Source organism: Aythya ferina (genome assembly GCF_964211825.1).
Source record: "Aythya ferina genome assembly, chromosome: 27".
Lineage (NCBI taxonomy): Eukaryota > Metazoa > Chordata > Aves > Anseriformes > Anatidae > Aythya > Aythya ferina.
Genome location: NC_140310.1, coordinates 204,201 through 224,521, shown reverse-complemented (window position 1 = coordinate 224,521; position 20,321 = coordinate 204,201). Strand labels below are relative to the sequence as shown.

General features: G+C 67.9%; 1 protein-coding gene across 1 annotated transcript; it reads right to left on the bottom strand.

Moving 5' to 3' along the window:
- Nucleotides 1–235: 235 nt before the first annotated feature.
- Nucleotides 236–20,015, bottom strand: CAMK2B (calcium/calmodulin dependent protein kinase II beta). Its single transcript, XM_084499237.1, is given in 21 exon segments — nt 236–626; nt 1,755–1,849; nt 1,940–2,015; nt 4,731–4,779; nt 5,106–5,150; nt 6,466–6,537; nt 6,646–6,686; nt 8,635–8,709; nt 9,278–9,320; nt 10,534–10,617; nt 10,730–10,852; nt 11,023–11,117; nt 12,154–12,237; nt 12,332–12,434; nt 12,690–12,762; nt 15,110–15,175; nt 15,291–15,345; nt 15,599–15,658; nt 17,045–17,139; nt 19,935–19,942; nt 19,944–20,015. Coding segments are annotated over 21 exon segments (1,632 nt in total). The 5' UTR covers nt 20,001–20,015; the 3' UTR covers nt 236–393.
- Nucleotides 20,016–20,321: the final 306 nt, after the last annotated feature.

The following is a 20,321-nucleotide window of genomic DNA, read 5'->3' as shown; positions in this document are numbered from 1 at the left end:
TTTCTCCTTTTTCTGCAAACGCAGGCACTGGGGGGGGGGAATGAGGAGGGGGGGGGGCACAGGCATGCGGACGCGTGCTCCGGGACCGCGGCCGCGTCTCCGTCGGGCCGGACCCAGGCTTGGGGGGGGGGGGCGAAGGGGGGGGGTCTGAGGCTTAAAGGGGGGGTCTGAGGCTGAGAGGGGGGGGTCTCAGGCTGAGAGGGGGGGGTCTCAGGCTGGGGGGGGGCTTCAGGCTTGGAGAGGGGGGGGGCGCTCAGGCAGAGGGGCATCCTCAACCTGAGCTTTGGGTTCTCAGGGTGGTTTTTTTTTGTTGTTTTTTTTTCCTTTTTTTTTCCTTTTTTTTTTGGGGGGGGGGCCGGCAGCCTCGTGGCCCCCACCGTGCCACCCTCACCTTCACTGGAGGGGGGCGACGGGCGCCCCCGAGCCGTGGAAGTGGACGTTCTGCCACTTGCCCTCGCGGCGGTGCCAGACGCGCGTCTCCTCGGACTGGCTGGTGCGCGGGCGGCCCTGGGCGTCCAGGTACTGCGTGAGGCGGATGTAGGCGATGCAGGCGGCGTCCTCCCCGATGACGTGCACGTGGGGGTTCAGGATGGTCGTGTGGATCGGCTTGTTGTTCTTGGACAGCACTGCGGGCAGCCCGTCAGCCGGGGAGGGCAGGGAGAGGGGCAGGGGTACGGGTAGGGGTATGGGTAGGGGTAGGGGTATGGGCAGGGCAGGCAGGGGTATGGGCAGGGGTACAGCAAGGGGTACAGGTAGGGGTATGGGCAAGGAGAGGGGCAGGGGTACGGGTAGGGGTACGGGCAGAGGTATGGGCAGGGGTAGGGGTATGGGCAGGGGTACAGGCAGGGAGAGGGGCAGGGGTACGGGCAGGGCAGGCAGGGGTATGAGGAGGGGTACAGGCAGGGGTAGGGGTATGGGCAGGGCGGGCAGGGAGAGGGGCAGGGGTACGGGTAGGGGTATGGGTAGGGTTACAGGCAGGGGTGCAGCGAGGGGTACAGGTAGGGGGTGAGGGCAGGGGTATGGGCAGAGGTAGGGGTATGGGCAGGGGTATGGGCAGGGGTACGGGCAGGGCAGGCAGGGAGAGGGGCAGGGGTACGGGCAGGGCAGGCACCCAGGCAGGGAGCAGGCAGGAACACCACCAAGGACGCAGGCAGGGATGGGTGCAGGAGCAGCACCAGCAAGGGTGCAGGCAGGGATAGGCACCAGGGTACAGGCAGGGTGCAGGCAGGGATGAGGGCAAGGATATAGGCAGGGTGCAGGCAGGGTGCGGGCAGGAACACCACCAAGGACCCAGGTAAGGCTGCAGGAGCAGTACCAGCAGGGACATGGGCAGGGGTGCAGGCAGGGTGCAGGCAGGGGGCAGGCAGGGCTACCCCCAAGGACACAGGCAGGGTGCAGGCAGGGACGCAGACGAGCACAGGCAGGATTTGGGGAGCAGTACGAGCACGGGTGCGGGCAGGGAGCCAGGTAGGGCTGCAGGAGCGCCACCAGCACGGGTCCAGGCAGGGACGGACCCGAGGGTGCGGGCAGGAGCACGGGCAGGGTGCAGGCAGGGAGGGAGGAGCACGGGCAGGGTGCAGGCAGGGCAGGCAGAAGGGACACGGGCAGGGGGTGGGCAGGACAGAGGGACGGGCAGGGGCTGGGACAGGCGTCTGGGCACGGGGACGGGCAGGGACAGGCAGGAGCAGGCAGGGACAGGGACAGGGACAGGCAGGGACAGGCAGGGACAGGCAGGAGCAGGGCCGGGCACTCACAGTTCTCGAAGTAGAAGCGGTGGAAGTCCATGCCCTCCACCAGGTTGCCCAAGGCCTCGGGCTCGAAGGAGGTGAGCCCCGGGTCGCAGATCTTCCTGCAAGGCGCTCTGTGAGCCACGGACCCCCCCCCAAACCCCCCAAAACCCCCCCCCCAAAACCCCCCTCCCCGCCCGGCCCCCACTCACGCGTAGGCCTCGAAGTCCCCGTTGTTGACGGCCTCGATGAGCTGCTCCGTGATCTTGATGATCTCCTGCTTGCGGGCTGGGGGGGGGGACACGGGGAGGGGTCACGGCCCCGAACCGCAGCGGGGTGCCCAGGGGACCCCCAGGAGGAAGAGGAGGAGGAGGAGGAAGGTGCCAAAGGAGCCAGGCTGGGGACAGACGGACACAGGGAGAGGGGCTGGGGACGGACACGAGCTGGGACGGGGACACAGAGCATGGGGACAACGCACGGGGCATGGGGACAGACACAGGGACCATGGGGACAGACGCAGGACACGGGGACGGACACGCAGGACGTGGGGACACACAGCCAGGTGGCTGATGGGGACACGGGGACAGACGGACAGCCCCTGGGACTCCGCGTGCCCTGGCCCCGGTGTCCGCGTCCCCACCGCCAGCAGCCGTCCCTCCCAGCACGTCCCAGTGCCTCCCAGTACCATCCAGTGCATTGCAACAGATCCCAGTTCCATGCAAGCGCATCCCAACACAGCCCAGTGACGTCCCATCGCGTCCCAGTACATCCCAGTGTCACTCCAGTGCACTCCGACATGTCTCTCCCAGAGCATCCCATCGCATTCCAGTGTGTCCCAGTGCACTCCGATACACCACAGATCCATCCTGCTGCAATCCCACCACATCCCAGTATAAACCAGTGCCATCCCAATTCATCCCAGTGTCACCTCAGTGTGTTCCAGTGCCATTCCAGTGCCACTCCAGTATAACCCAGTGTGGCTCAGTGCATCCCAACAGCAACCCCATGCGTGCCAGTGTGTCCCAGTGGCATTCCAGTGCATCCCAGTTCCATGCCAATGCACTGCATTACCATCCTATCGCATCCCAGTGCCTCCCAGTACCATACTAGTGCCATCCAGCACAGCCCAGTTCCATCCAGTGTGTCCCAGTGCTATCCTGTTGCATCCCAGTCTGTCTCAGAGCATCCAGTTCCACCCCAGCTCATCTCAATGCATTCCCAGTGCCATCCTAGTGCATCCCAGTGTCCCTCAGGGCCATGCGAATGCATCTCAGCGCCACTCCAGTACACTCCAGTGTGCCCAGTACCACACCAGTGCATACCAGTACAACCCCGTGCCATCCTAGTGCACCATAATGCATCCTGGTGCCGCCTCAGAGCCATTCCAGTACACCCCAGTGGATCCCAAGGCCATGCTGAGGCATCCCAGTTCCATCCCAGTGCATCCCAGTGCCATCTTACTGCACACCAGTGTGCCTCAGGGCACCCCTGTGCCAGCCTAGGCACCCAGGCGTGTTACGGTCCCTCCCAGTGCCACCCCAGTGCAGACCAAAGCTGTCCCAGTGCCGTCCCAGTGCACCCCAGTGCCATGCCAGTGCATTCCAGCACACTTCAGTTCCATCCCAGTTTGACCCAGTGCTATTCCAATGCATAACATCACACTCCAGTTTGTCCCAGTGCAACTCAGCACATCCAGTGCCATCCTGCTGTATCCCAGTGCCATTGCAGCGTGTCCCAACGCATCCCAGTTCCACTCCAGTGCATCGCAGTACCAGTCTACTGCTTCCCAGTGCGTCCCAGCACGCCCCAGTTCCACCCAGTGCCATTTCCATGCATGTCAAGTCACCTCGGTGCCATCCCGCTGCATCCCTGAGTCATTCCAGTTCATCCCAGTGCCAACTTATTACATCCTGTGCATCTCAATGCCTTCCAGTGCCGCCCCAGTATACCCCAGTGCCACTCCAGCATATCCCAGTACAGCTCTATGATACCCCAGGGCATACCAGTTCATCCCAGTGCCATGCCAGCATGCCCCAGTGCATCCCAGTATTAGCTCAATGTGCCCCAGTGCATTCTCATGCCAGCCCAGTGCACCTTAATGCATTCTGGTGCCATCCCAGTGCATCCCAGTGCATCCCAACACATCCTAGGCCCATCCCAGTGTACCCCAATGCATCCCAGTGCCATTGCAATGTATCCTACGTCCATCCCAGTGCACCCTGGTACCATCCCAGTGCATCCCAGCGTATCCTGGCTCCATCCCAGTGCCATTCCAACATATCCCAATGCATCCCAGCACCATTCCAGTGCATCCCAGTGCATCCTAGCGCATCCCAGTGACATTCCAATGCATCCCAGTGCATCCTAGCTCCATCCCAGTTCATTCCAATACCATTCCGAAGCATCCCAGTACATCCTAGCACCATCCCAGGGCATTCCAGTGCGTCCCAGTGCCTCCTAGAGCCGTCCCAGCGCCATTTCAGTGCACCCCAATGCATCCCAGCTCCATCCCAGTGCCACTCCAATGCATCCCAGTCATCCCAGTGCCATTCCAATTAATTCCAACATATTCCAGCTCCATCCCAGTTCATCCCAATGCCTTTCCAGTGCATCCCAGCTCCATCCCAGTGCCATTCCAATGCATCCCAGTGCATCCCAGCTCCATCCCAGTGCATCCCCGTGCCATTCCAATGCATCCCAGCGCCATCCCAGTATCATTCCAATGCATCCCAATGCATTCCAGCTTTATCCCAGTGCCATTCCAGTGCACACCAGTACTTCTTAGAGCTATCCCAGTGCCATTCCAATGCCCTCCAGTGCATCCCAGTGCCATTCCAGTGCACCCCAGTGCCCCATAGTGCCATTCTAACGCCCCCCAATGCATCCCAGTGTCATCCCAGCGCACTCCAGTGCCATTCCAACGTCCTCCAGTGCAGCCCAGCGCATCCCAGTGCCATCCCAGTGCCACCCAGCTCCACCCCCGCCCCTCCACGCCCCCGTCACCTTTCGTGTCCTCGTCCTCGATGGTGGTGTTGGTGCTGTCGGACGACTCCTGCCAGCGGGAGGGCGGCGGTGCAGAGGGAGAGACGGGGGGGGGGGCAGGAAGGGAGGGGGTGTCAGCGCCCGCCGGGGGGGGGTCTCCACGCCCCGGCCGCGGGGTGCCGGCTCCCCGGGCGGCACAGGGACACGGGGAGCCCCCACACCCCCCCCGGCCCCAGCCGCGAGCCCCCAGCCCGCCCGGCCCCGCGGAGATGGGAGATGTGCGGGGAGGATGGAGGCGGAAAGCGGAGAGGAAGAGAGAGAGAGAGAGAGAGAAAAGAGGGGAGGGGGATAAAATAAAGGGGGGGGGGTCACGGCCCCGGGGGGGGGCAGCAATACCTTAATGCCGTCCACAGGGTTATGAATTACGGTAGTTTGAGGCTCCTACAGGAGAAGGAAGAGAGACAGAGGAAGGCGAGGAGAGAGGGGAGAGGAGGAGGCGAGGAGAGACCAGAGCACAGCAGTGGGGGGGGGGGGGAGAGAAATTTGGAGGGGGGGGCACGCGGACGGGGGGCACAGACCCAGAGCGGGGTGGGGAGGGCGGGAGGGGGGAGAGAAGCAGAGTCGTTAGTCCAGCGCAAGCCCGATGGTTTAATTGGGAGAGAGCAGAGGGGGGGCGAGAGCCCAGAGGGACCCCTGGGGAGGGCGATTTGGGGGCTGGGGGGGGGGGAGCCCCCTGCCCGTATCCTGCACCCACCGTGCCGGGCGCGCCGCGTCCTGCCGGGGTGGTCGTGGTGGGCGCCCCCCCCGTGCCCGCGTCCTGCACCCACCTGGTGAGCCGGGTCCTGGTGCCGTGACCCCATCCGTGTCCCCGTGGCCGTATCTTGTACCCACTGTCCCAGTAGGGTCCTGGTGCCATCCCCCTGCCCATGGCCGCATCCTGCACCCACCTGGTAAGCCGGGTCCTGGTGCCGTGACCCCATCCTTGTCCCCGTGGCCGCATCCTGAACCCACTGTCCCAGTAGGGTCCTGGTCCCCATCCCCGTGGCCGCATCCTGCACTTCACCTGGGTCCTGGTGCTGTGACCCCATCCGTGTCCCCATGGCCGCATCCTGCACCCACTGTCCTGGTAGGGTCCTGGTCCCCATCCCCGTGGCCGCATCCTGCACCCACCGTGCCGGCAGGGTCCTGGTGTTGTCCCCATCCCTGTCACCACATCCTGCACCCACCTGGTGAGCCGGGTCCTGGTGCCACGACCCCATCCTTGTCCCCATGGCCGCATCCTGAACCCACTGTCCCAGTAGGGTCCTGGTCCCCATCCCCGTGGCCGCATCCTGCACTTCACCTGGGTCCTGGTGCCGTGACCCCATCCGTGTCCCCGTGGCCGCATCCTGCCCCCACTGTCCCAGTAGGGTCCTGGCGCTGTCCCCGTCCCCGTGGCCGCATCCTGCACCCACCTGATGAGCCGGGTCCCGGTGCTGTCCCGTCCCCGTCCCCCTGCCCGTGGCCGCATCCTGCACCCACCGTGCCGGCCGCATTGGCTGGGGGGGGGGGGGGGCTTGGAAAAGGGGAGGGGGGGGGGGCACGAGGAAGGTCCCCCCCCCGGGCTGCCGGTGGCTCTGGGGACGCCCGGGGCGAGCATGGCGATGGATGCGATGGGATGGTGGGATGGAGGGGGGGGGGGGCGCGGGGGGGCACGAAGGGACCCGGTTCCTCGTGGCCCCCCCCGGGGACAACAGCGGGCGGGGGGGGCACCTACCAGCGCCGCCGGCGGGAGCGTCCCCTTGGGGCTGGTGACGCCGGCGCTGCCTTTGGTGCTGTTGGTCTGCGGCTGGGGGGGGGGGGAGAAATTGGAAAGGGGGGGGGGCTCAGCGATGGCGTGGGGGGGGTGGTGGTGACCCCCCCGCAGCCGTGTGCCCCCCCCCCAGCGTCCCCTCACCTTGACGCCGTCGGCTTTCTTGTTGAGCAGGCTCTTAGCTGCTGTGGGGGGGGGAAAGCAGAGCGTCAGCGCCGTGCCCCCGCCCTGGGGACAGGGCCACCGTCCCCCCCCCCCGCCCGGCAGCGCCCCTTGGAAGGGGGGGCACCGGGGGGGGGGGGCGAAGCGGGGAGCCGGGGGTTGGCTTACCTTGGAGAAATGCAGAGAGGAAAGCGAGAGAGAGAGAGAGAGAAAGAGAGAGGGGGGGGGGAAGGGGGGGGCGAGAGAGAGAGAGAAAGGGGAGGGGGGGGGGAATTTGGGGAAGGGGGGGGGGAATGGGTTAAAAAACCGAGAAAAACACCAAAAAAAATCGTCTTGAGAGCAGGCGGCGGCGCAGCCCCGACGTGGTGGTGGCGTCTCACTCCTAGCCTGACCTCGGGGGGGGGGCACGGGGGGGTGACGGGGGGGGGAGGTGGCACCGGGGGGGGGCCGTGTGTTGGCAGCTCCCCCCCCCCTCCGGCGCTGGCGTCCTCGGCATCGCTCCTCCAGGCCCGGTGGCACCGGAGGGGACCCCATGGGGCTGGGGGGGTGACAAGGGGGGGGGGGCCGGCCGGTGACGGCACCGGGACCGGCTTTTAGAAAGGGGGGGGGGGTGGGACGGGGATAAGGGAGGACTTTGGGGTGGGGGGGGGGGGACACGGGGACACCCCCGTGACACAGCCGTGTCCCCACGGGTCCCCCGGGGGTCCGGGCCCTCCTCGGGAAGCGGGCTGGGGGCAGAGCTGCGGCGCTGAGAGCTCGGGGTCTAAACCAGAGCCATATCGGGGGGGGGGGGAGGGAGGGGGGGGTACCCCCTTTTTTTTTTTTTTTTTTTGGGGGGGGGGGGGGCAGGGGGGGGCTCGCCGTGGGGGGGGGGTTTGAGACCCGCCGAGTGTTTCGCGGCGCCACAAACACCGGCTGCAGCGCGCTGGAAGCCGTGCGGGGGCATGCGGCGGTGCGGACCCCCCCCTCGGGGCTATGACCCCCCCCCCCATGCAGCAGTGACCCCCCCCCCCATGCAGCAGTGACACCCCCCCATGCAGCAATGACCCCCCCCATGCAGCCATGCGGCCCCCCCATGCGTTTGTGCAGCCCCCCCCCGGCAGCGGGGCGATGCTGTGGGATGGAGCAGCGGTGATGGGGGGGGGCACCTCCCCAAAAGGGGGGGGGGCAGCCCCCAAATTCTCCCTGCCCCCCCCCCCCCTCCTCCTTCCCACCATGGCCATGTGCTACTGTGGCACCTGGTGGGGGGGGGGTGGGTGCTGGGGGGGGGGGCACCATGGGGGGCCCAGGTACCGGGGGGGGGGTCCTGGGTGCCATGGGGGGGGGCCTGGGTGCTGTGAGGGGTGGGGGGGGTGCCATGGGGGTTTCTGGGGGGGGGGTGGAGGTCCCAGGTACCAGAGGGGTCCTGGGTGGGAGGGGGGCACCATGGGGGTCCTGGGGGGGCCCAAGTACCATGGGGGGGGTCCCAAGTACCATGGGGGGGGCCCAGGTGCCATGGGGGTCCCATGTACTATGGGGGTCCCAAGTGCCATGGGGGGGGCCCCATTTATTATTTGGGGTCCTCGGCACTATGGGGGTCCCAAATACCATGGGGGGGGTCCCAAAAGTAGCCCCCCAGGGCTGGGTCTGGGGGGGGGGGAGGACGGGGACATGAGACAAGCGCTGCGGTGCCGGGGAGGGGGCGCCGGGTGCCAGCAGCGGGGACATTTCCCAGCCCCGGGGGGGGGGGCGCAGGAAAGGCCGGCAAGAGGGGGGGGCGAGGTGAGGGGGGGGGGGTCACAGGCTTTTTTGGGGGGGGGGGGGCCATGCGTGCGCTCCCATTTCCGAGGAGGGGACCCCGAGACCCGTCGGGGTGGGAGGAAGAGGAAGAGGACGGGGACCAAAGGCAAGCGGGCGGGGGGGGGGGGGAGGGGGTTAGGGGGGTGTTTTTATTTTTTGGGGGGGGGGTCATCGGGCAGGGGGGGGGTCTACCTTGTTCCACCAACCCCAGGGGGGCGCCGGAGGCGGCTGCGGACATTGTAGGAGGCGCGGTGGTCTGTCTGCCCACTGCGGGCAGGGACGGGGAGAGAGAGGAGAGAAAGGAAGCGACAGCCCGTTAGCTTGGGGGGGGGCGGCGGGGTGTGGGGGGGCGGCATTTTGGGGGGGGGGGGGGGGTGGTCCCGGACACCCCCCCCCCTCACTCACCACCGCCGCCGCCGCCGCCACCACCGCGGCCGGGCACCACCTGCGCCGTGGGAGGCGAGGGAGCGGAGTCGGGGGGAGCCCCCCCCTCGTTTCGGGTTTTTGGGCAGCGGAGGTGGGGGGGGGGTGTCGTGTGCCCCCCCCCAGCCCGCCCCAAAAGCGCCCGTCGGCTCGTGGCCCCCCCCCCCCCAGACACACACACACACAAAACCTCCCCCCGGCGCCGTCCTCGAGGTGGGAAAACGGGGAGGGGGCTTCGGGGTCGGAGGGGGGGGGAGAAAGAGAGAAAAAGAGCGACAGAGAGAAAAGGGGGGGGGGGGGGGCGCGGCGAGGCCCCGGGCGCCTTGGGTGGGGGGGGGCGCAGGATGCGGCCCCCGGAGCTCGGCTGCAGGGCGGAGGCGTCCCGGGGCCGGCGGCTGCGTTCGGGGCTCACCTGAGAAGTTCCTGGTGGCCAGCATGGTGGTCAGGATGGCGCCCTGCAACGGCACCCAGACACTGCCAGGGGGGCACGGGGGCGGGGGGGGCACTGGGAGGTCGGGGGGGGGCACTGGGAGGTGGGGGGGGGCACTGGGAGGTCGGGGGGGGGCACTGGGAGGTGGGTGAGGGGCACTGGGACACGGCCGGGGGGCACTGGGATATAGGTGGGGGCACTGGGACGTGGGTGGGGGCACTGGGAGATGGCTGGGGGGCATAGGGATTGGGGGGGCACTGGGATGTGGGTGGGGGCACTGGGATATAGGTGGGGGCACTGGGAGATGGTTGGGGGGCACTGGGATAGGGGTGGGGGCACTAGGAGATGGTTGGGGGGCACTGGGAGGTGGGGGGGGGGGCACTGGGATGTGGGTGAGGGGCACTGGGAGGTGGGTGAGGGGCACTGGGACACGGCCAGGGGGCACTGGGACGCGGCCGGGGGGCTCTGGGATATGGGTGGGAGACACTGGGATGTGGCTGGGGGCACTGGGAGATGGCTGGGGGGCACTGGGATATGGGTGGGGGCACTGGAACGTGGGTGGGGGGCTCTGGGATATAGGTGGGGGCACTGGGAGATGGCTGGGGGCACTGGGACACAGCCGGGGGGCACTGGGACGTGGGGGGAGGCACTGGGACGTGGGTGGGGGGCACTGGAATATAGGTGGGGGCACTGGGATGTGGATGGGGGGCACTGGGATGTGGATGGGGGGCACTGGGACACGGCCAGGGGGCACTGGGACGTGGGTGGGGGCACCAGGAGATGGTTGGGGGGCACTGGGATATGGGTCAGGGCACTAGGACATGGTTGGGGGGCTCTGAGACATGGGTGGGGGCATTGGGACACGGCCAGGGGGTACTGGGACACAGCTGGGGGGCACCCTGTGACATGGCCAGGGGGCACTGGGACATGGGTGGGGGCACTGGGACGCAGCTGGGGGCTCTGGGAGATGGCTGGGGGTACTGGGATGTGGCTGGGGGCACTGGGACACGGCCAGGAGGCATTGGGACACGGCTGGGGGGCACTGGGATAGGGGTGGGGGGCACTGGGACACGGCCGGGGGGCACCCCGTGACATGGCTGGGGGCACTGTGACATGGCTGGGGGGCACCGTGACACGTGGCAAAGCACCGGGCACGGGCAGGACGGGACCGGGGGACACGAGAGGCCACCGGGACGTGACTGGGACACGGCCACCACCTCCCCCCCCCCGAGGCTCACCTTGAGCTTCCTCCGGGCGTTGAATTTTTTCAGGCACTCCACCGTCTCCTGCCTGTGCATCATGGAGGCCACGGTGGAGCGTTGCTGGGGGGGGGGGGGACAGGGGGGCGTCAGGGCGAGCCGGCGGCGCCCCTCGGGGCCGGGTGAGCCCACGGGGGCGGCCGGAAAAATTTGGAGGGGGGGGGCGAGCACTTACGCAGACCCACGGGTGCTTGAGGGCTTCGTGGGCCGTGATGCGCTTGGCGGGGTTGATGGTCAGCATCTGGTTGATGAGGTTTTTCGCTTCGGGGGTCACCGTGTCCCACTCGGGCGAGGGGAACTGGGGGGTGGGGGGAGAGACGGGGCGGGGGCAGAGGGCGGGCTGCGTCCTGCGTCCCTTTGCGCCCCCCCCCCCGACTCCCCCAGAACGTCCCCCGGGGGGGACGCGGCCGCCCGGTGCCGGCGCCGCCGCCCCTCAGTAGGTTCCAGGGTTAACGGGGTCGTACTCACGTCGTAGGCGCCCGCCTTGATCTGTTGGTAGAGTTTGTGCTGGTCCTCGTCCCAAAAGGGCGGGTAGCCCACCAGCAGGATGTACAGGATGACGCCTGCACGGGGGGGGGCGCGGGTCAGGGCGCACCCCAAACCGCCCCGCTGCGCACGGGGGGGGCCCAACAGAGCGGGGGTGGGCTGATCGGGGTGGGTCCGGGGGGAGGAATGGGGTGGGACCAGTATGGGGACTGGGAGAGGAATGGGTGGGACCAGTAAGGGGATTGGGAGAGGAATGGATGGGACCAGTATGGGAACTGGGAGAGGAACAGGGACAGGATCAGTATGTGGACTGGGAGAGGAATGGATGGGACCAGTAAGGGGATTGGGAGAGGAATGGATGGGACCAGTAAGGGGACTGGGAGAGTAACAGGAATGGGACCAGTATGAGGACTGGGAGAGGAATGGATGGGACCAGTATGGGGACTGGGGTGGGACTGGGAGAGGAATGGATGGGACCAGTAAGGGGATTGGGAGAGGAACAGGAATGGGACCAGTATGAGGACTGGGAGAGGAATGGATGGGACCAGTGTGGGAACTGGGAGAACAGGGACAGGATCAGTGTGTGGACTGGGAGAGGAATGGATGGGACCAATATGGGGACTGGGAGAGGAACAGGAATGGGACCAGTATGGGAACTGGGAGAAGAACAGGGACGGGATCAGTATGTGGACTGGGAGAGGAATTGATGGGACCAGTATGGGGACTGGGAGAGGAATGGATGGGACCAGTATGGGGACTGGGAGAGGAATGGATGGGACCAGTATGGAGACTGGGATGGGACTGGGAGAGGAATGGGGATGGGACCAGTATGGGGACTGGGATGGGATTGGGAGAGGAATGGATGGGACCAGTACGGGGACTGGGAGAGGACTGGATGGGCCCAGTCTGGGGACTGGGAGAGGCCAGAACAGGGCCGGGATGGAGGCAGAGGCCGGGCAGGACGGGGGGAATAGGGCCGGGGGCGGGATGTGGGGAACGGGGACGGAGATGGACGGGGACAAGATGGGGGGGCCCAGTACCAGGCGGGGGGGCCCAGTACCAGGTTTGGGGGGCCCAGTACCAGGTCTGGGGGGGGCTGGGGACCCCTCTTACCGCAGGCCCAGATGTCCACGGGTTTGCCGTAGGCCTCCTTGCGCAGGACCTCGGGGGACAGGTAGCCGGGCGTGCCGGCAAAGCCTGCAGGGAGAGGGGCAGGGGCTGAGCACATGGGGGGGGGTCCGGGGGGGGGTCCAGGGGGGGTCTGTGCAGGGGTGGGGGGGCTCCCACTCACCGAACCAGGCCTGCTGGTCGCCCTGCACCTCGATGGCGAGGCCGAAGTCGGCCAGCTTCACCGCCGCCCCCTTGCACTTGCTGGCCAGGAGCAGGTTCTCTGGCTGATGGGGGGGGCACATAATATTTGGGGGGGGGGCACACACACACACATAGACGTGAAACGGCCCCGCATCGCCCCACAGCCCCCCCAAACACACACACACCCCCCATAAGCAGCACCTCCGGGAAGGTGAAGGGTGCATGGGGGGGGTGGGTGCATGCCGGCTGCCCCCCACCCCAACAAAAAAAATAAAAAATGCCCCCCCCCAGCAGCCAGAAGGCCTCAGACGGGTGCGGTGGGGGGGGGGGTCGCTCACCTTGAGGTCCCTGTGGACGACCCCCATCTGGTGGCAGTGCAGGACGGCCTCCAGGATCTGCTGGATGCAGTGGCTGCGTGCAAACACCCCGCGGGTCAGGGGGCGCCGTGCCCCCCCCCCGGCGGCTGATCCAGCGCCCGACCCCCCCGCCCTGGGTGTTTTACGTGGGGGGGGGGCACCCAAAGTGGGGATAAACCCCCTCCTCATAGGCACCCCCCTCCTCCCCCAGCACTACGCCCATGGGTGCTCCCCTGCATGGGGAGGGGGGCGCTGGGGGTGCTGGGTGGGACCCCCCCCCCCTCCCCCAAGCCCCCCCCTCAAATTTTAAGGGTTGCCCCCCCCCCCAGACAGGACTGACAGTGCGGGGGGGGGGGGATGAGACGAGACAAGAGAGGGGAGGAGCGGGAGATGAGAGGCTGAAATGGGGGTGAACGGGGACCCCCCCCCCAAAAGGGGGGGGCTTGGGGGGGGGGGTGACATCCCCAAATCGGGGAGGGGGGGGGGGGGGGGGCAAAAAAAGTGAGGAGGAGGAGAAGGAGGAAGAAGGGGGGGGGGGTAGAAAAAGGAGGGGGAAGCCCCCAAGCAGGGGGGGGCGGCGAGGGGAGCGCGAGGCTCCGGTGGGTGCTGGGCGGGGGGCACGGCCCCCCCCGGGCCCCCCCCCCCCCGGTTATACTGACCTGCAGCTGCCTGGGCACAAAGGCAAAGTGATGGGTGTGAGAAACGCGTGCTAATAGCTCATGGACACAGTGACTGCAAAACAAAACGGGGGGCGGGGGGCGGCGGGGGGGGACGGGGGTGGGGGGTTATAGGGTGTGGGAGGGGGTTATGGGGTGTGGGACGGGGTGTGGGGGGGGTTATAGGGTGTGGGAGGGGGTTATAGGGTGTGGGATGGGGTATGGGATGGGGTATAGGGTGTGGGACGGGGTGTGGGAGGGGGTATAGGGTGTGGGAGGGGGTTATAGGGTATGGGATGGTGTTATAGGGTGTGGGATGGGGTTATAGGGTGTGGGACAGGGTGTGGGACAGGGTTATAGGGTGTGGGAGGGGGTTATAGGGTGTGGGACGGGGTTATAAGGTGTGGGACAGGGTGTGGGAGGGGGTTATAGGGTGTGGGAGGGGGTATGGGATGGGGTTATAGGGCATGGGATGGGGTATAGGGTGTGGGATGGGGTATGGGATGGGGTTATAGGGTGTGGGATGGGTCATAGAGTACAGGTTATAGGGTATAGGATGGGTTAGGAAGCAGGAGAGCAGGTTGTAGGGTATGGGACGGGGTATAGGGTATGGGATGGGGTTATATGGTGTGGGATGGGTTATAGGGTGTGGGATGGGTTATAGGGCGTGGGATGGGTTATAGGGTGTGGGTTATAGGGTATAGGATGGGTTAGGAAGCAGAAGGGCAGGTTATAGGGTATGGGACAGGGTATAGGGTACGGGATGGGTCATAGGGTATGGGACGGGTTATAGGTTATGGGAAAGGTTATAGGGTATGGGATGGATTAGGAAGCAGGAGAGCAGGTTATAGGGTATCGGACAGGTTATAGGGTATGGGATGGGTTAGGAAGCAGGAGAGCAGGTTGTAGGGTATGGGACAGGTTATGGGGTATAGGACAGGTTACAGGGTATAGGACAGGTTTTAGGGTATAGGGCAGGTTATAGGGTACGGGGCAGGTTAGGAAGCAGGAGTGGAGTTTATAGGGTACGGGGCAGGTTGTAGGGTATGGGGCAGGTGAGGGGACACGGGGCAGGTTAGGAAGCAGGAGGACAGGTTATGGGGCATTGGGGTAGGTTGGGGGGGGGCAAGGAGGCAAAACACAGGGAACGGGGTGCCGGGGGTGGGCAGGGGGGGGGACAGCGAGCGGAGGGGTAGCGGTGGGACAGACGGACACACGGACGGACACACGGACACGCACAGAGCCCGAGCGACGCGTGATGGGAGACAGAGGGGGGGGGGGTGGGGGGTGGAGGGGACGGGGACGGGGAGGGGGGGACATGGGGGGGAGCACGGGGAGGGGGGTACGGGTTTGGGGGGGGGAGATGGGGGGGAACGAGAGAGGGGGAGAAACAATGTTGTGAAAGCCCAGAGACCACGGGGACGGGCACACGGCGGGCACACAGGGCGCTGGGGCACGGCACCGGCACGGGGGGGGGGGCCCCGGGGTTGGGGGGAGGGGGGGGGGGACACGGTGGGGGGGGGGGGGGGAGAGAAAAAGGGGTGTGGGGGGGGGCGGTGGGAACCCAGAAGCAGAATGGAGCCGGGGTTGTTGTTGGGTGGGGGGGGGTTATGGGGAAAAGGGGGGGGGGTCACGGGCACTGTCCCCCCCCCTTAAAAAAGCGGGGTGCCCCCCCCTGCTGGAGCTGCTCCCCCCCCACTCCCCCCGCAGCGCCTGGGGGGGCCGGGGGGGGGCGCGGGGGCTCACCTGGCGTCCGCCTCGCTGTAATACTCCCGCGCCACGATGTCCTCGAACAGCTCCCCGCCGGTCACCCTGCAAGGCAGCGCCGTCACCCTGCGCCCCCCCCCGGGGACACCCCCACCTTGGGGACACCCCCTTGGGGACACCCCCGTTTGGGGACACCCCCCCGTGGGGACACTGCACTCACAGGTCGAAGACGAGGTAGTGGAAGCCCTCCTCCGAGATGCTGTCGTGGAGCCGCACTGCGGGGACGGGGACGCGCTGAGGGGGGGGGCCCCAAGTGGCACCCGGGTGGCCCCCAGCACCCCCCCAGGTGCCACCCGCCGCGTCCCCAGGTGCCACCCGGCAGCACCTCAGCCGTCCCCAGGCACCCACGGGTGCCACCCGACGTCCCCAGGTGTCCCCAGATGTCCCCAAGCACCCCCCCCCAGCGCCCCCCGGTGCTGCCCTGCTGTCCCCAGCTGTCCCCAGGTGCCCCCCCCCGTCCCCACTCACCGATGTTGGAGTGCTTCAGCAGACGGCAGATGCGCGCCTCCCGCTCCAGCTTCTGGTGGTCTGGGGACAGGGGGGCTCAGGGGGGCACGGACGGGTCCCTGTCCCCACCCTGACCCCGTCCCCGTCCCTGTCCCTGACCCCGTCCCTGTCCCTGTCCCCATCCCGCCCCCATCCTGTCCCTGTCCCTGTCCCTGTCCCGTCCCCGTCCCCGCTCCAGCCTCAGGCACCCCCACGTTCCCGACCCGCTCCCTGCAGGTGGCTGTGGGTGTGCACACGCGTGTGCACCCGGCGGATTTACACGGCTGCTTCTCCATGCTCGTGCACACGCGTGTGGTTGTGCACACACGGAGCTGTGCACACGCAGGGGGTGCACACACCCGTGTGCATGCCTGGCCGGGTGCGTGCCGTGCGTAACGCGTGTGCTGGTGTACGCGTGTGGTTGTTCACGCGTGTGCAAGGTACCCGCGTGTGAGGGTGCACGTGTGTGTGCACAACTCTACCTGGCTGTGCACAACTGTACCCACGTGCACGTGCGTGCACAACTGTGCTGTGTGCACGTGTGTGTGCAGCTGTACCCACGCGCGTGCCCCCCCAGGAGGCTGTGTCCACGTGTGCAAGTGTGCCCACCCCCCGTTGCTCGGCACAACTGTGCCTGCTCACACCTGTGTGCACACACAGCTGTGCACACCCCTCACGCCTGTGCACACACCTGTGCAGTGCTCGGGGGCACGCACACGCCTGTGCTCACAGCCACGACGCTGCTTGTGCACGCAGCACGCCCCCCTGGCACGTCACTGGTGTGCACACACGTGTCCTGCTCACACCTGCGCACACGCAACCTGCTCACGTGTGCACGCACACGCAGCCAGGCACAGACCGCGTGCACACACACACGTGTGCACACACACACATGCACACACACACACGTGCACACACACACACGTGCACACATATTTGCACACACACGTGCTCGTGCACACTGCTTGCACACTTGCACACGCTGCTTGCACACTCACTTGCACACACCGTTTGCACACTCGGTTATTACCTGCACACGCACACTTGCCCTCAGCCGTGCACGCACGCTGCTCACGCACATTTGCACACCCCCCCCCGTGCACACGCTGCTCGTGCACACTTGCACACCCTTGCACAATCACCTGCACGCACACACACACTTGCACGCACCCCCTGCACACACACGCACACGCACACACGCACCCTCTTGCACACACACGTGCCCCCCCCCTTGCACACTTACACACTTGCCCCCCCCGCCCCCTGCCCACGCACATCCCCGTGGGGCAGTGCCCGGGGGGCAGCCCCAGCCCCACAGCGCTGCCCCCACCCCAGGCCGCTCTTTTTGCTGGGGGGGGGGGTCCGGGGGGGCTCTGGGGGTCCTGGGGGGGCTCTGGGGGTCCCGGGGGGGCGCGGGGGGGTCCGTACCTCTGGCCGAGAGCTTCTTGGTGTTGATGATCTTGGCGGCGTACTCATGGCCGGTGCAGAGCTTGACGCAGCGCCGGACCACCGAGAAAGCCCCCCTGGGGACAGGGACGGAGGGGGGGGGTCGGCTCAGTGCCCCCCCCCCCAAAAACCACAACCCCCCCCCCCCCCCCCCAGACACCCCCTCCCCATGACTCAGCACCCGCGGCCGTGACTCAGCACCGGGGCGAGCCCCGAACGCCCCCCGCCCGGGTTATATTTGGGGAGGTGGGGGGGGGGGGAGGGGGGGTGGTGATTTGGGGGGGTGGGGGGGGGGGGTACAAGGTGGGGGGGGGCGCTGACACCGGGTGGCACCGCGGGGGGGGGCGTGGGAAGGATCTGGCACCCGCAGCCGGTTGCCATGGGGACGCCGGGTGGCCCGGATGGCGGCGGCGGGCACGGGGCCCGGCTGCGGGCACGGCGGGGGGGGGGGGACACGGGGGCACCCCCTGAGGGGGGGGGGGCAGGGGGGGGGGCAGCACCCACCGGGGCTGTCCCCCGAGGCCCCCCACCCAAAACCACGCGTGTGCCCCCCCGCCGGTGTCCCCGATTGTCCCCTGCCCGTCTGCGGGGGGGGCACCGGGACCCCCACCCGCAAGGCTTTGCTGCTGCACCCCCCCCCCCAAAAAAAAAAATAAATTTGGGGGGTTAGGGCAGCTCGGGGGGGGTCACAGCCCCCTCCTTGTGGGGCACGGACCCCCCCCCCCCCGCGATGGGTTGGGACCTGGAAGCTGGGGGGGTCCCCACCGTGTGCCCCCCCCCCCCCCCCATATGGCCCCTGGGGGGCAGGGGAGGTGCCGGGTGCCCCCCCCCCGTGCCTCAGTTTCCCCGGGGGGGGGCACGGCCTCTCGGAGGGGGGGGGACACGCGGGTGATGGCGGGTGACACGGGGGGGGGGGGCGCGTTGCCACGGCAACCGGGACGGATGCTGGATTTGGGGGAGGGCGAGGCGGTGCGACCCCCCCTCCGGTGCCCCCCCCCCCCCAAAAAAAATAACCCCTTCCTCGGCTGCTGCTCCATGGGGGGGGGGCTGGATGGATTGGGGGGGTTCGGGGGGGGGCTGGGGGCGTTATGTAAGGGCCATGGGGGGATGGGGGGGGGATGGGGGGGGATGGGGGGTGAGGGGGGGCTGCAGGAGGGGGGGGGCTGAGCCTGGAGGGGCGCAGGGGGTGGGGGAGGAGGGATGGTGGCAGGGATGGGGGGGGATGGGGGGGGGTATGGGGGGGGTATGGGGGGGGTATGGGGATGGGGGGGGCTGTAGGGATCGGGGGGGCATAGGGACAGGTGGCTATAGGGACGGGGGGTATGGGAGGGGGGTATAGGGATGGGGGGGGGCACAGGGACTGGGGGATATAGGGATGGCGATGGGGGGGGGGGCTGTAAGGATGGGGGGGCTATAGGGGATGGGGGGGGCACAGAGACAGGTGGTTATAGGGACGGGGGGGTATGGGAGGGGGGGTATAGGGATGGGGGGCTGTAGGGATGGGGGGGGGTATAGGGACAGGTGGTTATAGGGACCAGGGGATATAGGGGTGGGGGGGCTGTAGGGATGGGGGCGCTATAGGGGATGGGGGGTATGGGGGGGGGGGGGCTATAGGAGCAGTGAGGCAATAGGGATGGGGGGAGCTATAGGGACGGGGGCTATAGGGACCGGGGGGGGCCATAAGGGACCGGGGGGGTCCGGAGGGTTTGGGGGGTCTGCGGGGAGCGCGCTGGCTGCAAGGACCTGTGAGGTGGGGGGGCTGCAAGGATGGGGGGGGGCACAAGGATGGGGGGGGGGCTCTAGGAACCAGGGGGGATGGAAGGACTGCGAGATCTGTAGGGGACCGGGGGGGCTGCAAGGATCGGGGGGGGGCTGTGGGAAGCTACGGGGCTGAAAGGAGGGGGGCTGTGGGGGGGGGCTATAAGGAGGGGGGGTAATAAGGAGGGGGGGTCTGGTGAGGGGTCTGCGAGGCCGGGGGATCCACAGGACGCGGGGGGGGTGATGGGGGGGGGGTTATCGGGGGGCCCCCGCTGGAGCTGGGGGGGCTGGGCTAATCGGGGGCAGGGGAAGGGGGGGGGATCCCTGGGGCAGGGGGGATCCCGGGGGGCCAGAGAGGCTGGGGGGGGGAATGGGGTGGGGGGGGGCACAGGGATTGGGGGGCTACGGGGGGGTTTGAGGGGGGGCCACAGGGACTGGGAGGGATGGGGGGGGGTATGGGGGACTGGGGAGGGCAATGGGATGGGGGGGGGCAGGGACTGGGGGCTATGGGGGGGTACAGGGGCTGTAGGGGCTGGGGGGGCATGGGGGGGGCTGTAGGGGTTGGGGGGGCTATGGGGGGGAATGGGGGGGCTGTAGGGGCTGGGGGGCTATGGGGGGGCATGGGGAGACTTGGGGGGGGAGGGATTGGGGGGCTATGGGGGGCACAGGGGGGGCTGTAGGGGGTCGGGGGGCTATGGGGGTGCTATGGGGGTGCCATGGGGGGGGGGCCATGGGGTCCTTTAGGCCCACAGCTCCCACGGGGGGGGGTCCCCACGGGCGGCGTGGGAAAGGGGAAGGCGGGGGGGGGGGGGGGCAGGTCCATTACCGTATGGATAGGTGGGGGGGGGGGGGGCGACACCTGTGTCCCCATGCCCCCATCCCCTGGGTGCGGGGGGGGGGGGGGGTAGGAAATGCGTCACGGCTGCACCGAGCCCCCCCCCCCGGGGCGAGGACCCCCCCCCCCCCCCCCCATCATTACTACCCCCCCCCCCCCACCGGGTTGTAAATTAAAAAAAAAAAAAAAATAATAAATAAATAAATAAATAACTAACTAATTTTTTTTAATTTTGGGGGAATTTTCTGCCCCCCCCCGCCCCCCCCCCCGGGGCCTTACTTGCCGATTCTCCTCGTAGAGCTGGTACTCGTCGGTGAAGCGGGTGCAGGGCACGGTGGTGGCCATGCTGCTGCCGCCGCGCCGCGCCGCAATGAGCCCGGCCCCGGCCCCGCCGCCAACACCGGCACCGCTCGGCCCCGCCTGGCGATGGGGGGGGGGGGCGGGGGGGGGAGGGGGGGCTGGGGGGGGGGTTGGGGGGGCGGGGGGAGGAGGAGGAGGAGGAGGTGGGGAGGGGAGGGGGGCGGGGAGGTGCTGAAGGAGAGGAGGGGGGAAGGCTCCCGGCCGGGACAGCCCCCCCCCCCCGCCCCCAGGGATCCCCCCCCACCACCACCACCACCTCCCCCCCCCCCCCCCTCCAGACCGCCCCCTCCTCCTGGCCGAGCCCCC